Source organism: Nannospalax galili, unplaced genomic scaffold, assembly GCF_000622305.1.
Source record: "Nannospalax galili isolate Female #2095 unplaced genomic scaffold, S.galili_v1.0 scaffold387, whole genome shotgun sequence".
Taxonomy (NCBI): domain Eukaryota; kingdom Metazoa; phylum Chordata; class Mammalia; order Rodentia; family Spalacidae; genus Nannospalax; species Nannospalax galili.
The window spans coordinates 723,523-745,179 of record NW_008355795.1 but is presented as its reverse complement, the minus strand read 5'-3'; the positions used below and the strand labels follow the sequence as shown (position 1 = coordinate 745,179).

Genomic DNA, 21,657 nt, shown 5'->3' with positions numbered 1-21,657 from the left:
GCTAAACTCCAGAGATCAAACCTCGAGCGCTCATGCAAATGCATTATTTGGTTTTCAAATTCTTATATTAACAGCAATTGGCAATAAAGCTCATTAAAATTCCTTTTGTTCAAGAGCCATTGTGTTGATCTGGAAACCTGTTTGCACTTCTCAAATGAGGGAAGCTGAGATCGACCGCCACCTAGTGGACATAGTAAGATATTGCATATTTTCTCCAAAATGGTACTTTGCCTGGAAATTCTCAAATTTTTTCTTTCTTAGAGGGAATAACAGGTTTTTAAAGACTTCTACTTAAGATCTAAGATAATTATCGACAGAACAATTACAAACGGGTGAAATTTACCACTATGTAATACAGTTAACAAATAAGACTGAATTTCCCTTCTATACCATAATTAGGAAAACAGATCAGGCACACATGCGAATATACAATCATCTGTGTATAACGCAATATTGTAATAGCACTAATTAAGACATGCATAAAAATTTCCATAAAATAAACATCAAATCCAAAGTGCCCTTTTCATGTTGAATATTTCCTTTGCTTGGTTTCGTTTTTTTGTTTGTTTGTTTGTTTGTTTGGAGTTTTTCCAGGACTAGGCAAAATTTTCCATCTTCTCATTACTGAAGGAGTACGCTGACTTGATTGCAACGAACACAGTCTGTGGCTTCCATCTTTGACTTTTGTGTTGTAGTGTGTGAACAACTCTTTCTCTGGGAATGAAGAATTATTGCACATTTCTCTCCCAAAGTGCTTTTGAAGAAAGCTGAAGTAGACAAAGATGGTTATTCAAGCTATTTTTCCTTTCCTTCTATTCTGCTTCTAAAGGTGGTGGGTGAGCGTTCCCAGCAGATGGTGGATGCAGGGCAGGTTTGGGAGGAGAGTCCTCAGCATCGTGTTCTCTGGTAGGAATTACAGGCACACCCTTTCCACCCTTTGAACTCCTATGAAAGTCAAGGCGCTCCAGAGGTCTCTTCTGGCCCGGCCCCATTCCTGCATGCACTGATAGCTCCATCTCCTTGAATGTTTTGAATCTCTCTACAGAGATCTTTAATTTGAAGATCGATTTCACCCTGAGGCATGCTACTTGGGGTTTCTCGAGAGCTTGTGATACATAAGTCTTTAGAGGCAATGGTCTCCCGGATAGAGCTGGAACCGTGCACTGCCTCTTTCTTCTCTTTCCCATCTTCCCGAGGTGACTGCCTTTCACCTATGGCGCCCTTCACAGCCACATGTGTCATACAGATTACTGCGCTAGGATTTCTCTTTTCTTCTTTCACCCCTGCTTGGAGCTCGAGCGCTTCTCCATGGTGCCCTCTGGGTGATACATTTGTGGTTCCTCTTCTGATGCTATTGGTTAGGCGCCCAATGGCTTGACTTCCAGAAGGGTAGGTCTCCCTGGGAAGTCCTGCTCTGTTTTGTTGTGGAATAGACTGCATTACTGTGAATGGCAGGTTGCTCCTGGGCTGTGTCTGGGCAAAGGGAGAGGAGTCACAGGCTCCTGTGTGCCAGAGCTTGTTTTCAACATCATTGCCTTCCCCATCCAGAACATAACTTCCCAGACCTTTGTGAGGTATTTTTGATTTTTCCACTAATGGTTTTTCTTCATTTCCAAGTTGTTCATGGCTTGGGCTTTGTTTATCCTGTGGTAAAGCTTGTATTTTATCCAAACTGTGATCCTTGCATAAAATGTCATTTGAGTGCACACATGAGAGCTGGATTTGGTCACTGGTGGTTGAGTTAAACTGGTTAATCTCCCTGGTCTTTAATTTTCCCTGACCTATGTGTTGGGTAGGCTCAGTTTCCACATAGCCAACAACTCCTGCAGGAAGTTGAGATGCTAAAACACTACTCCTTGGATTTGCCCAACTGGCTGGTAAGGGACCCAGAACTTCTACTTGGAGCTGAGTGACATTTTCCATCTGTTCAGGTGAGAACAGACGGTGTGAGTGTAGGTACTCAGCATCCCTGCCTGTAGGCTGGGGCACTGTTGATGAGCTTCCATTAGGAACCAGGCCAGCTGGGTAACAGCTGCCCTGTACGGAGCCCCCACTGCCTAGAGACAGGTTGTTAGCCCTGAGAGAAGGGGCACTGGTCGTATTTCTTTAATAGTAAGAGGTCTGCTCTGGGGCACATTCAGGTGGCAGCTTAGTGGAAGCGAATTTAACACAGCTGTTACTCTCTGACTGCTGAGGAAAATTGGCAGAAGACAAGGGTTTTGCTTTGCTTTTTCTCTCAGAAGTTTTGGCTAATTTCTTAGAAGGTAACAGCATTTGTTTATGCTTCTTGGAAAATTCTGGCAGACACAGTTCTGGATGGACTCTGGTTTTTCTAAAGTGGTTCCTGTTTAACTTTATCCTTAAATTTCGCCCTATAACCTTCCCTTTCTGGTGGGCTTGCTCTGATTTCCCCTTCTTCAGAACCCGTGTCTCTGGGAACTTTTCTCTCCCTCCCTTGATGTCAGGGCTGGTACATTTTTCGAGACCCAAGGAGGTTGCATGGTTGCTTTGATTTTCTAGCAGTCTACAGTGGGCTGGCATTTTGGGTGATATGGCCAGCGATTTTTTCCCCATTAAATCACTATCATAGAATTTAACCCTCTTAGTAGAATATGCTTTCTTAGTTCTTGCTGACAACCCCCTCCATATATCTATGTTATCCTCACTCCTGAGGAATTTTTCTATGGCTCTGTTAATTTGAATTTGCTCTTTATCAGACACTGAGGGTTCCCTATGACCTGGCTTCCTTTCTTTCATATAATCTTGAAATTCATCAAAAGACACATATTTACAGAGAAGGGAATTGTTGGGATGGAAATCCAAAGGCTTGCTCCATTTGGGCAGCACACAAGAATCACTATGTTTCAATCTGTGCTCCTGGAGGACCCTGCCTACCGAGTGCTCCCCTGGCTCACACAGCTTGGTTGCTAAGCTCTTGATAAAAGGCCTCTGTCTGAGCCGTTGTGAAACATTGTCTCCATTTCCTATCCAAGGCTGATGAGAGTCCTTAGGTAGATGCTTTTCAAGAATCTCTCTTGCCAAGGTTGGTGTGGATGTTGTGTATCTTCTAAATATGTCACTGTGGAGATCTGCAGAACAAGAAATGTAGGAATTTAGCCCTGAGCACAGCTGCAGTTCCCCAACCAAGCAAAGCCTAAACGCCATATGAAAAGTGCAAAGTGACTCTAGGACCGTTCGCCAGTATTTCCTACTTTTCCGTCAACCCTTCACCACTTGGTGTGTTTGCAGTGATGCCTTTAGTCAGTTGTGATGCCAACTTTGAAACTGAGGTATTAGAAATTAAATGTTATTCATGGTAACACATTTAAACTAGGCAACAGCTATGTTAGCTTCAATGATGAATAGTATATGACTCCTTTTCAAATGGCACAATTAGCTTTACTGTGTTCATTTCCTATTTGGAATGCAAATATTTGGAAGAACAGGTTCAGTATTAAGCAGTGTTAAGGCCTCAAACAGTAACTTAACAGCAAAAAATACCTATTGCTTTAATGAAATCAGAAGGAAGTCACAGATCTATGCTTCCTGGAACTCAATGTAATAGTCACTAAAGATTTTTAATCAGTAGATTCTTTGGCCTGTTGCCTGGTTTGTCATGTAGCAATCTCTGCTTGTAACTTTTGAATGGTGTAGGTGAATATAATACTAATGATATATATTCAATAATGTTAATGAAAAACTAATACTAGTTGAGTTCAGATAAAGAGCTGGGCAATGTGCTAAATATTATACATTATCAGTTCATTTGATATTCACAGTAGCAAAGAGCCATTGGAAAAGTCCTGCTAGCTTCCAGTTTTTAGGGTAAGGAAATGTATTTAGAAACTTTGTTGCTTTCCATCTTCGTCAGGAGTTGAGCCTGTCTACCAGATTGTATCTTCTCATCCATAGTGAAGACTGAGCTTAAAAGTGCACCTTACCAGCCTACTTCTTCCTGTTTCATGAAATGGTTTTATTTAGACATAGAAGGAAATACTTCTATTTAGTGGGTGAGAGGAAGAGGTGAACCAAGCCCCAGAGTCCTGCTGTCAAGTTTGTAAGTGACCATGAGACCCTTACTCTGAGGACATCAGAAGGACAGGTTAAAGTGAAACCTTATATGAATCTACAAATTGTCCTAGGGACAGAATCTTTAGCAGATTCTCAAAGTCTAGAACTGGAAGTAGCAAGGACTGTCCAACTGGGTGATCTTTTGCCGGGAAGTCTGATTCTGAATTCCTGCATCACAGGCCTGGCTTAGCTGCCTCGTTTCTATCCCACTTCTGTGGAGCAAGTGTGGTCTTGGCTGTTTTCCTGAATTCTGTGTACCCACCCTCACCCAACTCTGGTACTCAGCAGAATTTCGGGTGCTTCCTTAAAGTCATTGTTGATCTCACAGACCAGTGAAGCACGGGGCTAGCATACAGAGGGTTAACCAGCCACATTCCCTTTGGTGTGGAACTTTCCCACAGACAGGCCAAGCCATTGGGCACAGCCAAAAGGTGTAAGGAAATAGGAAATGGAATGGCTACAAGCCGATTTCTTTACAGAGTAAAGCTAATCTTTCCTGATTCCTGTGTCCTGGACATCTCTGTGGCAAGAACTACAGCAGATAAACTCATACCCTGCCGTAAGCCATGTGGGAAATAAAATATAGCTTCATTCTTATCCCATGGTCCACAAATCCAGCCTTAGGGACAGATCCCCACAGTAAGAACTTCACACAGCATCTCTCTCATTAAAAAAAAAAAAAAATCAGTTGAAATAAGTGGCGGGAAGCCCTTTGCAGAAGCTGAGCACATCTGCACTGCAGGCCTTGAAAGCACAGCCCCATCTTCAGAAGGAAAAGGGAGATGCTGGACTCACTGCCTCCAACCAAGTGCTGCCATCACTCATGGCAGCGGCTGGGTGTCATGACCAGATTGACTGGCCTCCCAACATGGGACAATGAATTAAGTCCTGACTTTCCCTGAACTGAGAAGTTATCATCCCTGACAGCTCAGCAAGCAAAGTGTGTTTCCTGACATCATTCCTGAAATGAATTACTGGTGTTAGAAGGCCCGTGCTTCCCATACGCCCTGCTCTGGGAAGGCCGTTTGCTACAGATTGGCGTCAGAGCTCTGAGGATGTGGAAGGAGTGCTGTTATTCACCTTCCCATAAATCTCAGCACTGTTGTGATTTTAAAAGGCTTATTCTTTTTCCTCTTTTAAACATCCTTAGGTGAGTCTCCAAATTTGCTTTCAGTAAACAGGAGGTACACTCTCCACTGTGGAGGATGGGCATGCAGCCTGTACAGCTCATCCAGATGCACACAGACACGCTCACATAGACATGCTCACACAGAGGCAAATGTACTCACTCATACAGAGACGCTCATACAGAGACACACATTCATACATAGACATGCATGCTCACCCAAAAAGACTCAACACAGACAAATTCACACAAACATGCTTATACACAGTCTCTCTCTCTCTCTCTCTCTCTCTCTCTCTCACACACACACACACACACACACACACACACACACACAGACCTCATACCTTTTCATCTTTAGAAACGGAACAGACAGACTACAGGGATTTTTCTAGCACTTTTGCTCATTAAATTAGAAAATGTTAGGTCCTTCTGAGGGAAGAAGCACAGTGGGATTTTCTAACAAACAAGCTCACCTATTGTTCTTGCTTCATTCTGGGGCAAGGTTTGGGCTTGGACTTCTCCAAGTTTAAGATGGCGTCGATTTTCAGCTATCTTTGGATAATGTCTTGTAACTAAGCCTGCATCATAAAAAGCCCTCGGGTTCCCAGGAGACCCAGAGCATCCTGTCCACAGCGGCGTGTCATCCAGGTGAAAGCAAGTGCTGTCTGCCCTATGGTCCCTCCCTTTCAGCTTCCTGAATGAGGTGTCCAGGGCTGTGTGCTCTGGGGCCAATGTTACTGGGTGGCTGTTTTCCTGTAAAAGTGGCATTTCCTTTCTGGACTCCACAACAGATATGACCTCTGTCTCATTTTGCTGAGTGAAGTGGCAGTTACGGTGCTCTGCAGCATGGACATTTCTTGACTCGTGAGCACACAGGGGTTCACGGAAAGCTCTGCAGCAAAGGTTTCCAGATGCTCGGGGTTCATTTGATTTGCCTCGTTGGAGTTTCCAGTTCATTATGACTAACCCTGCACAAGTGAGACCAATGGTTCCTGATAGAAACAGAAGAAAGAAAATCATGGGGGAAGTGCAAACCTCCAAAGTGCACTCACACACACAAAGGGATCAGAGCTGTGGGAACACCACCCGAGCTCTGGGAAGTCCACCCGAGCTGTGGGAAGCCCACCAGAGCTGTGGGAAGCCCACCCGAGCTCTGGGATGTCCACCCGAGCTGTGGGAAGCCCACCAGAGCTGTGGGAAGCCCACCAGAGCTGTGGGAAGTCCACCCGAGCTGTGGGAAGTCCACTGTTTGAACAAACACTGGGCAAGACAGAGGCTAATTTAACTGATAAAATTCTGCTTTTCAGTTTTTATATTTTAAAAATTATAGGGCTGGGGAGATGGCTCAGTGGGTAAGAGCACTTGTTGCACAAGCACGAGGACCTGAATTCAAATCTCTCCCACCGACATAAAAAGCTGGGCATGGTCATGCATGCCCATAGATGTATGGGAGGCACACAGGAAGATCACTGACTTGCAGGCAGCAAGAGTAGCTGTGGGTCGAGTGAGAGACCATCTGAGGGGGGCACACCCACTGTCTTCTGGTTTCCACATGCACACACTTGCACACACATCTGGACACACATATGCACACATGACACACACCACACATTCACACAAAAAACAGTTTTATAAAATAGTAACAATACATGTGAACTCTCATTAGCAGAAAAAAGAGACTGCCATTCATTCAATATAAAAGAGTTACCTTTCAGCCCATGAAAAAGACAATTCTCAAATTACTATTTCTTTTTCTCATCGATCATGAAAGCAGATTATAGCTAGGATGCACCCAGAAAGCATCAAATGCCACAGTGCCCACAGGTCAATACCTTTCTAATCAGCCCTAAAGACTCACCATCACCCACCCCACCGGTGAGGAGCTGGAACTCCAGGGCATTTAACCAACCCTCAGTGAAACCTGCATCCTTCCTGCTTCGGCTGAGCTTTTCATTATCTTACTATCCAAACTCTGTCCTGCACACTGGAATCCATTTTTCCTAGGAGCACGTGAGCTTTTGCAGACGCTCTTTTGAAGTCAGAAACACCTTCTCCTGCCTTTGATCATTTGAAATTTATTGTTTAAAATCTAAATCACCATCTCCAAATTCTCACTATTTTTGCTGGTTTGGAGCGTTGTTCGTTTGTTTTCAGTCTGGCAAAGGGATGGTTTTTCATTCTCTCATCTTGGTCTATTCTATGACTTGCCATGGGTGGCATCTAATCACAGAAGGCCTGTTACTGTCCTTTCATGTGCTGGGTAGACACAGCTTGACCTCTGTGTAAAACTGCACCCGTCCCGTGTTTCCTGAAGCTGGGGGTACCCCTTCTCTTCCTTCACCTTGTCCCCCCGCCATCTTGACAAATGTCATCCTCAGCCACCTGGACACTCAAGTGGCCTCAGAGTCACTTCCCCATCACTGACAACCATGCTCACCTCCTTTGTCCCTCACTTTTATACCAGTGTGATGCTGAGTTCATACCTTCATTTTACCCATCCACTGTCTGTTCTGCTCGGCTAGAACTAAGCACTGTGGGGAAACACACCTTTACCGTTCAACCGTCTATCCCAGAGCCCACAGCTCACGCACAAAGATGGTACTTCAGAAATGTTAGTTGGGTCCAGTAGGAGGGTTCATGCAGCCTAGGAATGAAAGCGCGAAATGACCTAGTATGATTAAGCCCACAGTGCTCATGAGGGAGACTCAGTGTCACTACAGTTGGACAACGAGGTCACACCACACCCAAAGGTCCCACCACCCCAACAGCGTTTCCTTCTGAAGGTCCCACTACCCCCAGTAAGCCTCATTCTAAGGTGCCACCACTCTTCAGTGGTACCACAGACTGGAAACTTGGCTTGGGTGCCACAGGCTGGAGACTAATTTTGGGTACCAGAGACTTCGGGGACTGTTACAGCCCAAATCTTCACACTAGTGATGTGTCATTGAGGTTTTTATTGGCTGTATTTGGTCCTGGAAGACTCAACAGCTAAGGGGAAAACCAAAAATGAATCATTAATAGAATCTTTTGTGTGCTTCATATAGTTACTAAAGCAAATAATGGAGACCAAACATTTCTTAGCACTGTGAAACTGAGAGCCAGGAGAACGGGTGCCATCTGACCATAGGGCAAAGTTTCTAAGTATCTGGACTGAAGTTTCTACCACCTTTATGTCTTCATGATAGAAACACATTTTCATCCTGTTACTATAGGCTATGGACATTTGCCATTAGCACTGAGAAATATCAGGAAATGAGGCCTGGAAGCATGTCTAACACCTCTTTAAATGGCTGAGTTTTCATGAACATGGATGTGGTCTCTACTTTAAAAAGAATTCTGATTATCTTTTGAAGCTCCCTCATAAAACAGAAGGCCAGGAACACACAAGATCACAAATAGCCAAAACGTAGAGAGTAAGAGTCTGCAGATTGCTGGTCCTTGCACAGGACTCCTATATTAAACCTCACCCACCCAAGTCTCAGGGACCATTTCAGAAGAGGGGGCGGAAAGATTTTAAGAGCCATGGAGGCGGTACATGACCGTATGGAAACAGAGGCCTACAAGCTCCTGTGACCCTGCTCATATGAACCTACAGCAATGATGTCAGCATGCACAGGACCCATGCAAACTCAAGCAGACCAAAACCAAACTTAGAACTGGGGAATGGACAGCAGGTCCCAATCTTAGCCAAAGAACTATTGGAAACTGAGTACTGCTGGGTGAGGAAGAGCTGATCTTCCTAAAGTGAGAGACTCTAAATAGACTGACTAGACCTCAGTAGATGAACCTGCACTGAGGGTCATGTGGGGACACTAAATTGACAAAACAGGTCTTAACACAAATGACATAATGTATGAATTCCATGGGGGTGGGGTTATGGGAGGGTGCCAGTGGGGAAGGGGGTATATAGATGACTAAGATTGATTGAGATATTCTGTACAAAATACACAAAATTCAATTATATATATATATATGTATATGCATATATAGAAAAGAATTCTGGTTATCTTTCTTAGTTGGGGAGAAAAGAAGCAAAATTAATGACAGTTTCTCATGGAATCACATGACAGTTTCAGAAACACTTTCTCCACCTGGACACAGACTAGTGTCAGGGAACTGTCCGTGGTGATGCCTGCCTGTAATCCTGGCACTCAGGAGAAGGCGGGGGCGGGGGGCGGGGAGTCTAGGTCCTCCCCAGCTACCTAGTGAGTTCAAGATCAGCCGAGGCTACATGAGACCCTGTCTTCAAAAACCAAACCAAACAAAAACAACCCTAACAAAAATCAAAGAAAAGAGGTGTAGGGTAATCGCACCTGCTGCTGGGCATCTACTGGTTCGTGTTCAGCTCAGAAAAATCAGTCACTTCCTTGTAAATATAGCGAGTCAGCAGCAGCTGATGAGGGAGCAGTCACAGGCACCACAACTCTCTTTCCCTCACAGTTCAGCATCCTTTCACTTCAAAGAGAAGAGCAAATTATATAAGAAATCTGCCTAGAGAGAGCTCAGTGGTTAACAGCACTGGCTGGTCTTGCAGAAGACCCAGGTTCAGTTCCCAGCACCCACATGACAGCTCACAACTTTCTGTGACTCTGCTTCCAGGGAATCTGATACCCTCTTCTGATCTCCGTGGGCATTACATGGATGTGGTGCACTTACATACATGCAGGCACACACTCATGCACATAAAATAAAAACAAATGTCTTTAAAAAGAAATCAGTCTTTTAAAAGAAGAACATTGTCCCCTAACAGTATATTTAATAGTTGAAGAAGTTCAGTGTGGTGGCATACACCTTTAAACACAGCACTTGGGAGGCAGAAACTGGAAGATTTCTGAGAGTTCAAGGCAAACCTGGTCTACATAGTGAGTTTCAGTCTAGTCAGGGCTACACAGTAAGACATGGTCTCAAAAGAAAAAGAAAACAAAAAAACAATTAAATGAAGAATACATTATTGTGATGTTCTACAAAATCCAATGTCTATAATCAGATTTTATCAGAATCAATCTATATATTTTAAGCTTCCTGTCTTTCAGAATTCATGCCCATCTCTATACAAATAAAGAGGTATTAGCTTAGAATTTATTTCTGAGTATGTTTCTGATAATGATTATAAAAGAGACTATCTTAATATTTCCAAAACAATGCCCTGTACACAGAATACATTGCCTGAAACTCTTTATGGCCAAGCAGGTTGGGGAAGTCCCACAGAGCCCCTTTCTCTGTAAGGTTCAGAAGGCTCCTTCGAATATGATAGGTGGAACAATTCTACAGGCACCTGCTTCATGTTTAGCCTAGCACTTCCCACCATATTTGAACCCCCTGGCAGTCCCTGTCTGTGTTGTCAGTGGAATGTCCATGAGTGTCCCTAGTGTCCTAAGCACAGTGAGGAAAGCCTGCTGCTGTAATGATTGTGTCATCTATCGTAGGATTTATTTCTTAGCATTTTTAATTACTGCTGCAACTACACAGATTTTAAGAGGACTCATTCCTCTGAGAAGATTTGGATTCCCTTTAGAAGCCATTTGACCCCTCCCGGTGGTAGATCCATTGCCTAGACCTGATGCTGTTTTCTATAAAGTATAACTATCAGAGTCAAAAGGCTGGCATTCAATTAATTCACGGAAGCCTGTTGTCAAATAATGATTTATAGCATAAATTCAAAATTCGTCATTCAGTCTTGGATGCCATTGGTGGGGCCTAAGGTCTTCCAGATTTGGAGCACTGTGCACCCGTGACTCACACATGCACACAGAAACACACACATACACAGACATACTCACAGACACATAGAAACATGTGCAGGGACTCACATGCATGCACATGCACATATATGCAAACACACACCCACATCCACACAGGCACGCAGAGACACACAGACTCACACACACACACACACACACACACACACACAGGCATAAACACAGGCTCACACATGCATACACAGAAATATACATAAACATGCACACAGACTCAGATACACAGAGACAGACACACACAGACACACAAGGACTCAAATACACAAGAGATGCAGACTCATGGACACACAGACTCACACACAGATTCACGCATGCACACACACAGAGATACGTGCACATAGACACACACACAGACTCATATGCATACAGAGACACAGACACACAGAGACACATCTATAGACACACAGACATACACACACACACATGCAGGCACAGGTCATTATCACGGGTACTCATAGGTAGATGTGTCACCGTGCAATGAAGACATTGTGACACAGATTTGGGAAAGGATAACTCACTCAAGAAGTTTCTACTAGCAGCATTACTTTATATCATTCATACAGTGAGATCTGCTACCAATTCATAGTTTGTTGAGTTCCGCTATTCTATAGAATTCCTTGGTGGGCCTAGAAAGCTCTGGGTGTATGAAAGCATTGGAGAAATACAAGTCCTAGGAAAGTGGACCCTGAAGTAGAAGAAAAGCACAGGCACAGCAGCGGGAGGTGCTAAGTCATACACGTGGAAACTGCACAGCCAGGATTCAGTCCTGGGGAGTCCAGGTGAGGCAGCCATGAACTCAGCTCCTGAGTGACGCCTTCCACAGGCCCTGCGGGGGAGACGCCCTTCACTGACTATTGCCGGCACCTTCTGGAGGTCCTGGAAAATCCCACTGATGATTTTGACTACAGCAGTTTAATTTATTCTTTGAGAATATCATACATGGGTACACTGCTGATTTTTTTAATTATTTACTTAGTGTGATGGCTACGACACATTGTGGAGGTCAGAGAACAACTCAGAGGAGTTGGTTCTCTTTCCACCACGTGACTCCTGGGGGTAGAACTCAGGTCCTCAAGCTTGGTGGCAAGTCCCTTTACCTGCTGCGTCATCTCTCCTGCTCCCTCTTGGTGACTTTTATACCAATAGGAAAGGCACATAGACTTGAGTGCCCTGAGGAGAAAGCTTGCAGCTCACACTGTTTCCTAGCGTTGTAAAAAGCAGGTCAGGACTCTGGTGAATGAGTGTAAACTCTTTGAAGCAGTATGAACAGTACACGGTGGAAGGAAGGACTGCGTGTATTTCAGGCGTCATTTGACTGGCTGGTGTGAAACTGACCACGCCCACTTCCCTGCCGGAGTTGAAGTGAATGGGTGCTTAAGGGATACAGGGACTACTTCTACGTCAGAGACATGAAAACCGAAGTCGAACTCGGGATTCTACTGCTGGTTACACCCAGACCTTAGTGCTTAGCTCTCCTTTCTAAAATTTACATTTTATGTTTATGAGCGTTTTGCCTGTGTATATGTGTGTCACAAGTTTTCAGTGCCCTGGGAGGCCAGAAATGGGTGTCAGATCCCCTGGAACTAAAGTCATGGACAGTCATTAGCCGTAATGTGAGTGATCAGAACGCTGGTCCTCTGCAAGAGCAGCCAGTGCTCTTAACCACTGAACATCCCTCCATCACTTGGACAGCTTTTCTGAAAGTACTGGCATCCTGTGCCAGTGCAGTTGACACCCTGCCACGCACTCCCAGCCTCTCCCTTTCACAATCCTGCCCCATCACCCTAGGTTTTGTAGAGAATATGGAGGACAGAGGGGAGGAGGGAAGCCTGCTTCTCACCTGCAAAGCCAAGGACAGTCATCAGAGCCACATCCTGTCCTGGGAGGAGCCCACGTCTGTCCTTCAGAGCCAGAGTGAGGTTGTGATCCTTGGAGATGCAGTCGTCCTCTGACAGCCTCGGGGTGCTCTTTATACTCGCCACAGCTTGGGCGGACACCTGAAAGCTGAGGTCCTTGGCCAGTGTGCGCACTGGAGACTTCCCGAAGTTTCTTAGAAAGCGGGCCAGCGGGTGCAGTCCACAGGTGCATCCCCACTGGTTCTCCTCCAAGTTCAGAAGTGTCAAGTGCTGCAGTGGAGTGAAGACATCAGGCACATGAGTCAACCTGTTTCCAGAAAGGTCTACTTCCTGAAGCCGAGGCAGGGGCCTGAACACATCCTTCTCAATGTAGGAAATGAAATTGTTGGATAAGTCCAGACGTCTGAGGCTGTGGAGGTTCGTGCCTCCAAAAGAAGCTCGAGTGAGGTTGGTGATCTGGTTGCCATCCAGCAGGAGCTGGCTCAGGGCCCTAGTGTTCCGGAACCAGGCAGCTCTGAGAGTGCGGAGGGCATTCCTGCTCAGCACCAGCACCCGCAGGTGCCGCAGCTTGCTGAATGTGTGGCCAGACAGAGCAGAACTGGAGATGCAGTTGTGGTCCAGTGACAAGGTTCGCAGCCTGGTGAGGCCGTGCAGGGCACCTTCCTGAATGCGCTGGATAGCGTTTCTGCTCAGAGAGAGAAGGGCCAGGTTAACCAGGAGAGACAGGTTCCCGCTGTCCACAGAGGAGAGGTGTCCATCTGTAAGGATTAGGACCCTGGTGGTCTCAGGGGCTGCTGTGGGAAGAGAAGCACAGGCCTGAGGTGGGGTTCACGTAGTGAGAACACAGGGTGTCTCATCACCTGAGGGAAAATTGTTAGAATGGAAAGGACTCCAAGCTTAAGGAGAAGTTGGCTGTTGGAATGAGGGACTTTTTCCTTAACTGTCCCTGGGACATGTGCCCTTGATATGTGGAGTTAATTTATTGCTTGGGCTCACCTGTCATGGATGTTTTGCAGGTGACTCTTTCGGCCTTCCATTGAGGCTGTGTTATGGCCTGTCGTAGCTCTACTGGCCCCACAGTCCCTCCTCACCCCACCCCAGAGCTGACCTGTCTCAGCTGCCTGACCAGCTTCCTGTCAGCAATACCAGGAAGTCAACTTTTCTCTCAGACATACAGGTGTGGGCCGGGGATGGGGAGTAAAGAGCTAGATTTTAGCTCTTTTACCAGGCTAAGAGTTGACAGGTTGGTCAGGATCTATGTATTCTCTCCCGACAACGGGGGGCTCTGGCAGCAGGGCTCTCATTTGATTTGGAGCCATCTTAGCCTCCTGTCTGATATCTGTTCCCTCCAATGAGGTCCACCCTGTGATGACAGGTGGTACTCAAGGCTTCCGACCGCTAAATCCCTTCCCCATAATCACCTCTGAGCTATCACTTCTCTGTCATTAGAAATCAAAGCATTCTAACTCAATAAAGACGCATTGTAATCAGGAGTTATTGTAGCACAGCTTTATCATGCTAAAGTTGTTTGACTGCAGATGACAGCGTCAGGAGAAGGAGGGAGCCCATTGTCCCTGGGAGGTCTGAAGGTGGTATTAGACAGCCAGCCGTGGGGAAGCAATCCCAGTTCCCCTGGAAATTCTGACTGCTTGGCTGAAACAAAGAGATAAAAACATAAAAGACAAAGGCTCCTCAGAGCGCCTTCTATGGGAAGAATTGCTGCTCTCGGCCGCACAAGCCGAGCTTCAATAGGACCACTTTCTAAAGCATGCCTTCCTGATTATTTAAATTCTACTAATTCTGGCCAGTTTGGCATTGCGTTCCCCTCATGGCTGTATCTGATGGGAGCTGGGGATTTTGTTTGCGTGGGTGCCCAGTCCTTTGGGATTTGCAGGCTCTGAATGAGCAAACTCCTGATTTCTGTCAATTCTCCTCTGGAAGGAGACAGACTGTCCTGGGAAGGCAGTCTCTGCCTCTCTGTGTTTGTGAGGAAGACACCAGCAAGGACAGCAGTGTGGATGAGACTGTCTGCTTCTTATAGCGACATCAACTCTGTGATCACACAGATCTAGAAACCTATCTGCGGGCGGCGGGGGGGATCACTCATGTTTAAGTATTTCCAGTGCTAAAACATCCTCCTTTCAGAGAGATGATAGTGTGTATCTCCTAATTCTCAGACAGTCTTGAGGCTTCACAAATGAAAGAAATTACCTCCTTTCACTCTGTCTTCACTCAGACTTATTTCTGAAAATTCTCCATCAGCAGAGCTTATAGCTTGTTTATCTGTTCTCAGATATCAGGATGTGAATCACATTCTCCTCAAATTTGTTAATAAGGTGTCTTATTAAGTTGTTGACTTAAGCGAGCAATATGTAATGAATACAGGCAGCATATCTTGTTAGCATTTCTACAGCCCATTTCCCACCAAGAAAAAGAGATGCACTTTGATAGTAATGTGTTTCCCTGGTACGTCAGTTAATCTTACTAATGCTGAACAATGCAGTTCAGGTCTCAGATTTGTTTACGTTTCTTTTGGCTGGTGGTTGGGTTCAAATGTGCACAAAACATGGAAAAGGAGAGTTATAGTGATTCAATTTTCTTTTCCTTTTAAATATGTAGTTTTATGAGTTGGTAATATTCTTTTCCAACAGAAGCTTCTCAGTTGTGGGCTGGAGAGATGGGTCAGTGGTTGAGTGCTTACTCCCCTTGCAGAGGACCTGAGTTCAGGTCCCAGAACATGTGTGCACTTCTAACTACTCCAGTTCCAGGGGTCCAATGCTCTTTTCTGGCCTCCATGGGCTCCTGCAAACATGTGTGCACATAAACTCATACAGGCACATGTATACACATAAAAAGCAACAACTAGCTAAATAAATCTTTAAAAAGCCCTCAGTTGCCTCTGACTTCCTTAAAGTCTCATTGATTGTGACCACTAAGAACAGGAAAATAAAGCAAGGTCACTTAGTCACTGCATAAGGCCTCCTCCATCAAAGGTTGCCTCTTCCAGGCTTAGCGCAGAACAGTTACCAGAGCGAAGTGCACAGCCATGTATTTCCAGGTACACAATCCGCTGCTGGGTGGAGGTATTAGCTTTATTACCTACTATGTAGGTTAGCTGGTGACAGAGGGTGACATCTTGGGCACACACCACACAGGATGCAGGACAAGCTACCGTCACTGGTAACATGAAGGCAAGAGATAGCAGCCATCCACCTGCAGAGAAAGCAGACAACGGACCATCAGTGCCAGCCTTTGTTATGCATGATTTCAGCATCTTGGTGCTAGCTGCTTCTTTTAAACTTTTTATTTTTTATTTTATTTTTGTGCCATCAGTGCCAGCCTTTGTTATGCATGATTTCAGCATCTTGGTGCTAGCTGTTTCTTTTAAACTTTTTATGAGTATTTTGCCTGCACATGTCCCAGTGTACCATGTGTGTGTAATGCCTGTGGATGCCAGAAAAGACGTTGGGTCCCCTGGAACTCTAATTATTAGCACCATGTGGGTGATAGGTCCTCTGCAAAAGCAACCAGTGCTCTTAACTGCTGAGTGTCCAGCCATCTCTCCAGCCCCATAGCTGCTTCTCATTCAGCACCTTGGTGTCCTTGCAAGACACCAGGCAAATGACAGCAATCCTTGTTTTGAATTTAAAGTGAACTGTTCACACATTTGATCATAAAGAACTCACACCCGGAGCATGTCCATGAGTAGATTCCTAAACAAATTAAATTCTATCAGAGCACTTTAGACTTTGCAGTATTTTTGCACAAATATCTTATTTCTCTTAACTGGGCATCCAGTTTGAGGCTAGGAAAAGGAAGGCCAGGGGGTTGAGAAACCATTCGGAGTCACAGGGGTAGCAGACATGGATTCAGTTCTTGTCACTGAAGTCTGATATTGTGCCTACTATGCCCTGTGCTGAAGTCAGGATCTGACTCTTATGTTCCTGCAGGTGATGGATATTCCTTACAGATCTAGATGCCACATTTAGAGAGAGCATGAGAGGAGATGAGGACCATAGGTCTGTCTAGCTTTAAGCTCAGTTCTCTTATTGACCAACGGTAGTATCTTTGATAAATTACTTCATTTTTCTTATTTTCTGCTTTTTCTTTTATAAAGCAGATAATAATTGTCTACCATATATAGTATTATGGAGTTACATGAGACGGTCTAGGTGTTCAATAAATTCACTATGGTTAAGCTTTCCTAAATCCTCCTCAATGAAATATTAATATCATTTGAATCTTCCGTCAAAAGGGCCATATACTTATAAGGCAGTCCTTGTTTTTGTTTTAATGAGGAGCAGACTGTAATAAAGCTGTTAAGCCACATAATATAATAGCTTGAGAACAAAATAAGATGTAAAGAAAATATGAAATTATGAACTTGATTATTACTTCAGCAAGCATTTTTGGAATATAGTCTAAGTGCAAGAAGCTGGTTCTGTATACCCTAGAGAGGGAGCCATAGATAACACTTTCTGCCCTCCTGGGGTGTGCATCCAGTGGAGTGATATAAACAATTAGCAAATGAATATGAATTCAGATATTAAGTCACCTTGACGTCTGAAGCTATGGAACAAGTAAAACAACAAAAGGAGATAGCCTTAGCCTCCAGGCTCTAAATGTGGCAGCCAAGGACTAATTCTCTGATAAAGTGCCAATTAAACATGGCCTACAGCAAACAGAGCTGTGGGAAATCCTGCTGAAGAGAGCAGCAGGTGGAAAATCCCCACGATGTAGTAAATTTGACATGAAGCGTGGGTGGACCCCACACAAGGGATATAAGGGACTTCACATGAGGAGCAGGGTGGGTATAACCCACATGACAGGTGTAGTGGGACTCCACCTGAGGATGAAGCAGACCCCACAAGAGGGTGTGGTGCATCCCACATGAGGGTGTGATGGATCCCACATGAGGGCGTGGTAGACTACAGAGGATGATTGGATTGGAAGGATGTGGTGGACTCCACATGAGGGTGTGGTGGCACATGGAAAAGGAAGAAGAGCATGTGCAAGAGCAGCAGGGGCTGTTGTGGGCCCGGCAGGAATGCCAGTGCTTGTTTTTCATGTATTCAAATGAGATGGGAAGTAAGTCTAGGTTTGGGGAGAGGCATTACTTCAAGCACATGCTCAAATGATCACCCTGACTACTGTGCTGCGGACATTCTTTTAAAACAGCCAAGAAGCTGCACTAACAGATGGTGACTGTGGTGATGCCCATGGGAAGGGTGTGGCTCTGAGGGAGCTGAGAGATGATGGCAGATGAATTTTTATTTTTAATAATGCAATTTGATTTAACAAAAGTGAACTGAAATAGATCTGGTGAGCTACGCTAAATCTACAAGTGTCAATAAAGCCATGCGCACTTTCAAAATACTTTGTGGCTAGTGTTATAGACATAGTTATAGCGTACTGCTCATAAGAAAGATTGAAAATTGAGGCTGGAGAGATGGCTCAGCACTTAAGAGCACTGACTATTCTTGAAGAGGAACCAGGTTTGATTCCCAGCACCCACATGGTGGCTACGAACCATCCTTAACTCCAGTTCCAGGTGAATCTGATGCCCTCTTCTGACCTCCATGGCATTGCATGACACAGTGCACTCACAAACATGCAGGCAGCACACTCATACACATAAAATAAAAATAGTAAATATTAAGCAATCTAACTAAAGATGGAAAGCTATCTTTTTGTGGAACATCTTGTATACTCACTGGAAGGATGTAGCTTATGAGTTGGATCTGAAGACTGTGGCAGATTTCCCTGGGAGGAGAATAAGAGTCAGGCCATTCCAGTCTGAGAAAATAGTCCATACAAGTCCTGGGAGCCACAAATCAAATCACATCTCGGCTCATTTCCTGTAGCCCTACTGAGCAGCTGAGTGTCTGCCCCATGTGTGTGGAAAGCATGGAAGGACCTATAGACCTTGTAGGGATGGGACACAGGTAGGACCAGAGCGAGTGACGATGCAGAAAGTGAGAGAGCGAACTCACAGGAGAAGAGGCTGGAGACCTGAAGACCAGGTTACCCAGGGACTTTGTTCATGCATAGTACGAGTACAAAGTAGTGGAGAGCTTGACGGTAAACTGATCATTAAAACGTTAAAGAACAGGGAGCCAGACTCGGGAAGACAGGAGGCTGGCCTGCTGACAGGGGAGACCATCAGGGAGCAGCAAGCACTGGCCACAGCAAGACACAGCCCCTCAGCCGCCCTGCCCCCATCCCACCAACTCAGAGGGACAGGACTGTGCTATAGAGAGCAGCTTCCCCTCAGGAGGGCTCAGAAGGAAGCAGTGTCCTCAGGGGAGGAACACATATTAAGGGAGAAATTGTTCTGCTAAGATTCTAAATTAGGTGGTTACTGAGCCTGCATGTTCAGTGGGGCTGTCCCCCTCTCAGCAGCAAAACTCTCATAAAGAGAGAAGTGATAGGGTTCACAGTCCTCATGATCCAACACACAGAGACATATAATTTCTTTAAAAGAGACCAGCATTTTCCAAAATTTCAAAAATTTGTCCTGTAGGCTTTTTTCATTTTATGCCCCTTACAGCTTGGAAAAAGCTTGAGAAATACCTGTCACACAATAACCATTTAACCAAACTTATGTGACTTCGAAGTTCATAATAGTCAACATCTTCAGTGGCAGTTTTTGAACATAAGAACCTTAATCCTAAAATAGGGCATAATTTGGGGTTTCTATCTTAATCTTAGATTTAAATCTGAAATGTCTTTTCAAAAATGAAGCTAATTATAAAATTATTGTCAGGGACCCTTTTCCTACGGACATGTACAGCATATTCTAAGGCACTGAGATAGTTAATAGTTTTCAGTGTTCATTTTTATTCTTTCATTTCATTTTGAAGAAGACAACCTGCCATTTAAAAGCATGCAAAGCTAATTAAAGCTTTGCCACTATTTCATTATCTGAATGTAGTTCTGAATTCTGACTTAAAACTCTTATCAGAGAAAGACTCAACATCCCTCTGTGAACAGTAAATGAACATTCAATTAACACTTCAATACAAGTGCATTTTAAATAAAAATATACTTTATTGCTAATCTCATTCTTTACAAATGCAAATACTCGATTTTCAAATCCAAAGAATTTTCTTTCTTTCATTCTTAAAAGGAAAAATGTCTTTTCTTGATTTACAGGGAAGACCTGAGTTTTCTGAAGTTGTTACGAAGTTGGAGGAATGTCTCTGCAACATCGAGGTTAGCATTTTACTTTCTGAATATGTCTATGAAAATAGCCGTGGCTATCCAAGGCATAACTGAAATTATTAGGTCCAGAACATGGGCCGTGGCAACCTTAACAAGCTACTTTAATAAACAAATAATACTGAAAAGCAGGAAAAAAGGAGGTTCCCCCAATGGGCTCACATTGTGAAGAAGAACAAGAGGTCAGTGGCACTCCCCACCCCAACCCCAGACCACCTCCGGTTCTTGACATGAGGTTCAGCTTTCAGCTCAGAGCAGGTAGTAAACAACGTCACTAAGTAGTCCACGGCAAAGTATGAGCACAGCCATGTTGCACAGTGATCTCACAAGTGTCAGACCGTACGGAATCTCCTTCCAGGCTTCAGCCTTTTCTCTCTTCCTGCATGAGATTCCCGGGGAAATTCCAGTTTCTCAGGGTCCGTATTTCAATAGTTTTTTTAGCCAAAAGAATGGCACAAGTGTCTGTTCAGGGCATCTTCATTCCTGCCAAGACCATTACAGGGATTATCAGGGAACAAGGGTGGGATGGTGCTGAAGAAAAGTTACTACATGACCCACAACTCCGTTGATACTTTGCCTATTTAGGAAGCCCCTAGAAAAAGTAGAATCGGCTACGTCTCCCGGGGCAGAGACTGACTCAGACTGAATTTGGGTGGTTCCAAAAATAATCAGGCCAGAAAATGGTTGCAGGAAGGCTCAGCTTAAGAGTTGATCAGATTTATTCCAAGATATTTTAAATTTTTTTTTTGCAGCAATTGTGAATGGAAGCATTTCCCTGTGTTCTTTTTCCAATTGCTTGTTATTGGTATATAGAAAAGCTACTGATTTTTGTAGATTGATTTTATAACCTTCCAATATGCTGAAAGTGTTGATCAGTTCTAGGAGTTTTCTGGTGAGACTTTTGGGATCTCTTAGGTATGGTATCATATCATCTGCAAAAAGTGATAGTGTGACCTCTTCTTTTCCAATTAGCAGCCCTTTAATTTCCTTCTCCCATCTTATTGCTCTAGCAAGAGTTTCAAGCACTGTGTTGAAAAGGAGTGGAGATAGTGGACATCCTTGTCTGGATCCTGATTTTAATGGGAATGGTTCCAATTTTTTTCCATTTAGAATAATATTGGCTGTGGGTGTGTTGTATCTAGCTTTAATTATGTTGAGGTATGTTCCCTCCAGTCCAGTTCCCTCTAGTACTTTGAACATAAATGCATGCTGAATTTTTTCAAAAGCCTTTTCTGTATCTATTGAGATGACCATGTGGTTTTTGTCTTTGACTCCATTTATATGATTAATGACATTTATTGACTTGTGTATATTGAACCATCCCTGCATCTCTGGGATAAAGCCTATTTGATAATGGTGAGTGATCTTTTTGATGTGTCTCTGTATATGGTTTGCAAGTATCTTGTTGAGAATTTTTGTATCTATGTTCATTAAGGATATGGGTCCATAGTTTTCTTTTTTGTTTTTCTCTTTACCTGGATTTGATATTAGAGTGATGCTGGCTTCACAGAAGGAATTTGGAAGTTCTCCTTCCATTTCTATCTTTTTTAATGAATTAAGCAGTATTGGATGTAGGTCTTCTTTCAATGTCCGATATAATTCTGCTGTAAATCAATCTGGTCTT

The 21,657-nt window shown here is 44.2% G+C and overlaps 2 protein-coding genes across 2 annotated transcripts in view; one reads left to right on the top strand and one right to left on the bottom strand.

The window, feature by feature from the left end:
• The window catches only part of Tnni3k (TNNI3 interacting kinase), a 304,879-nt gene that overhangs the window by 239,063 nt on the left and 44,159 nt on the right, over positions 1-21,657 (top strand). The window contains exon 22 of the mRNA XM_008853645.1: positions 19,968-20,027. Within this exon, the coding sequence (XP_008851867.1) occupies positions 19,968-20,027 (60 nt within the window). The remainder of the gene's footprint in view (positions 1-19,967; positions 20,028-21,657) is intronic.
• On the bottom strand, positions 813-15,999 carry Lrrc53 (leucine rich repeat containing 53). Its single transcript, XM_029556408.1, is given in 5 exon segments — positions 813-994; positions 1,089-3,089; positions 5,674-6,192; positions 12,797-13,606; positions 15,912-15,999. Coding segments are annotated over 5 exon segments (3,600 nt in total).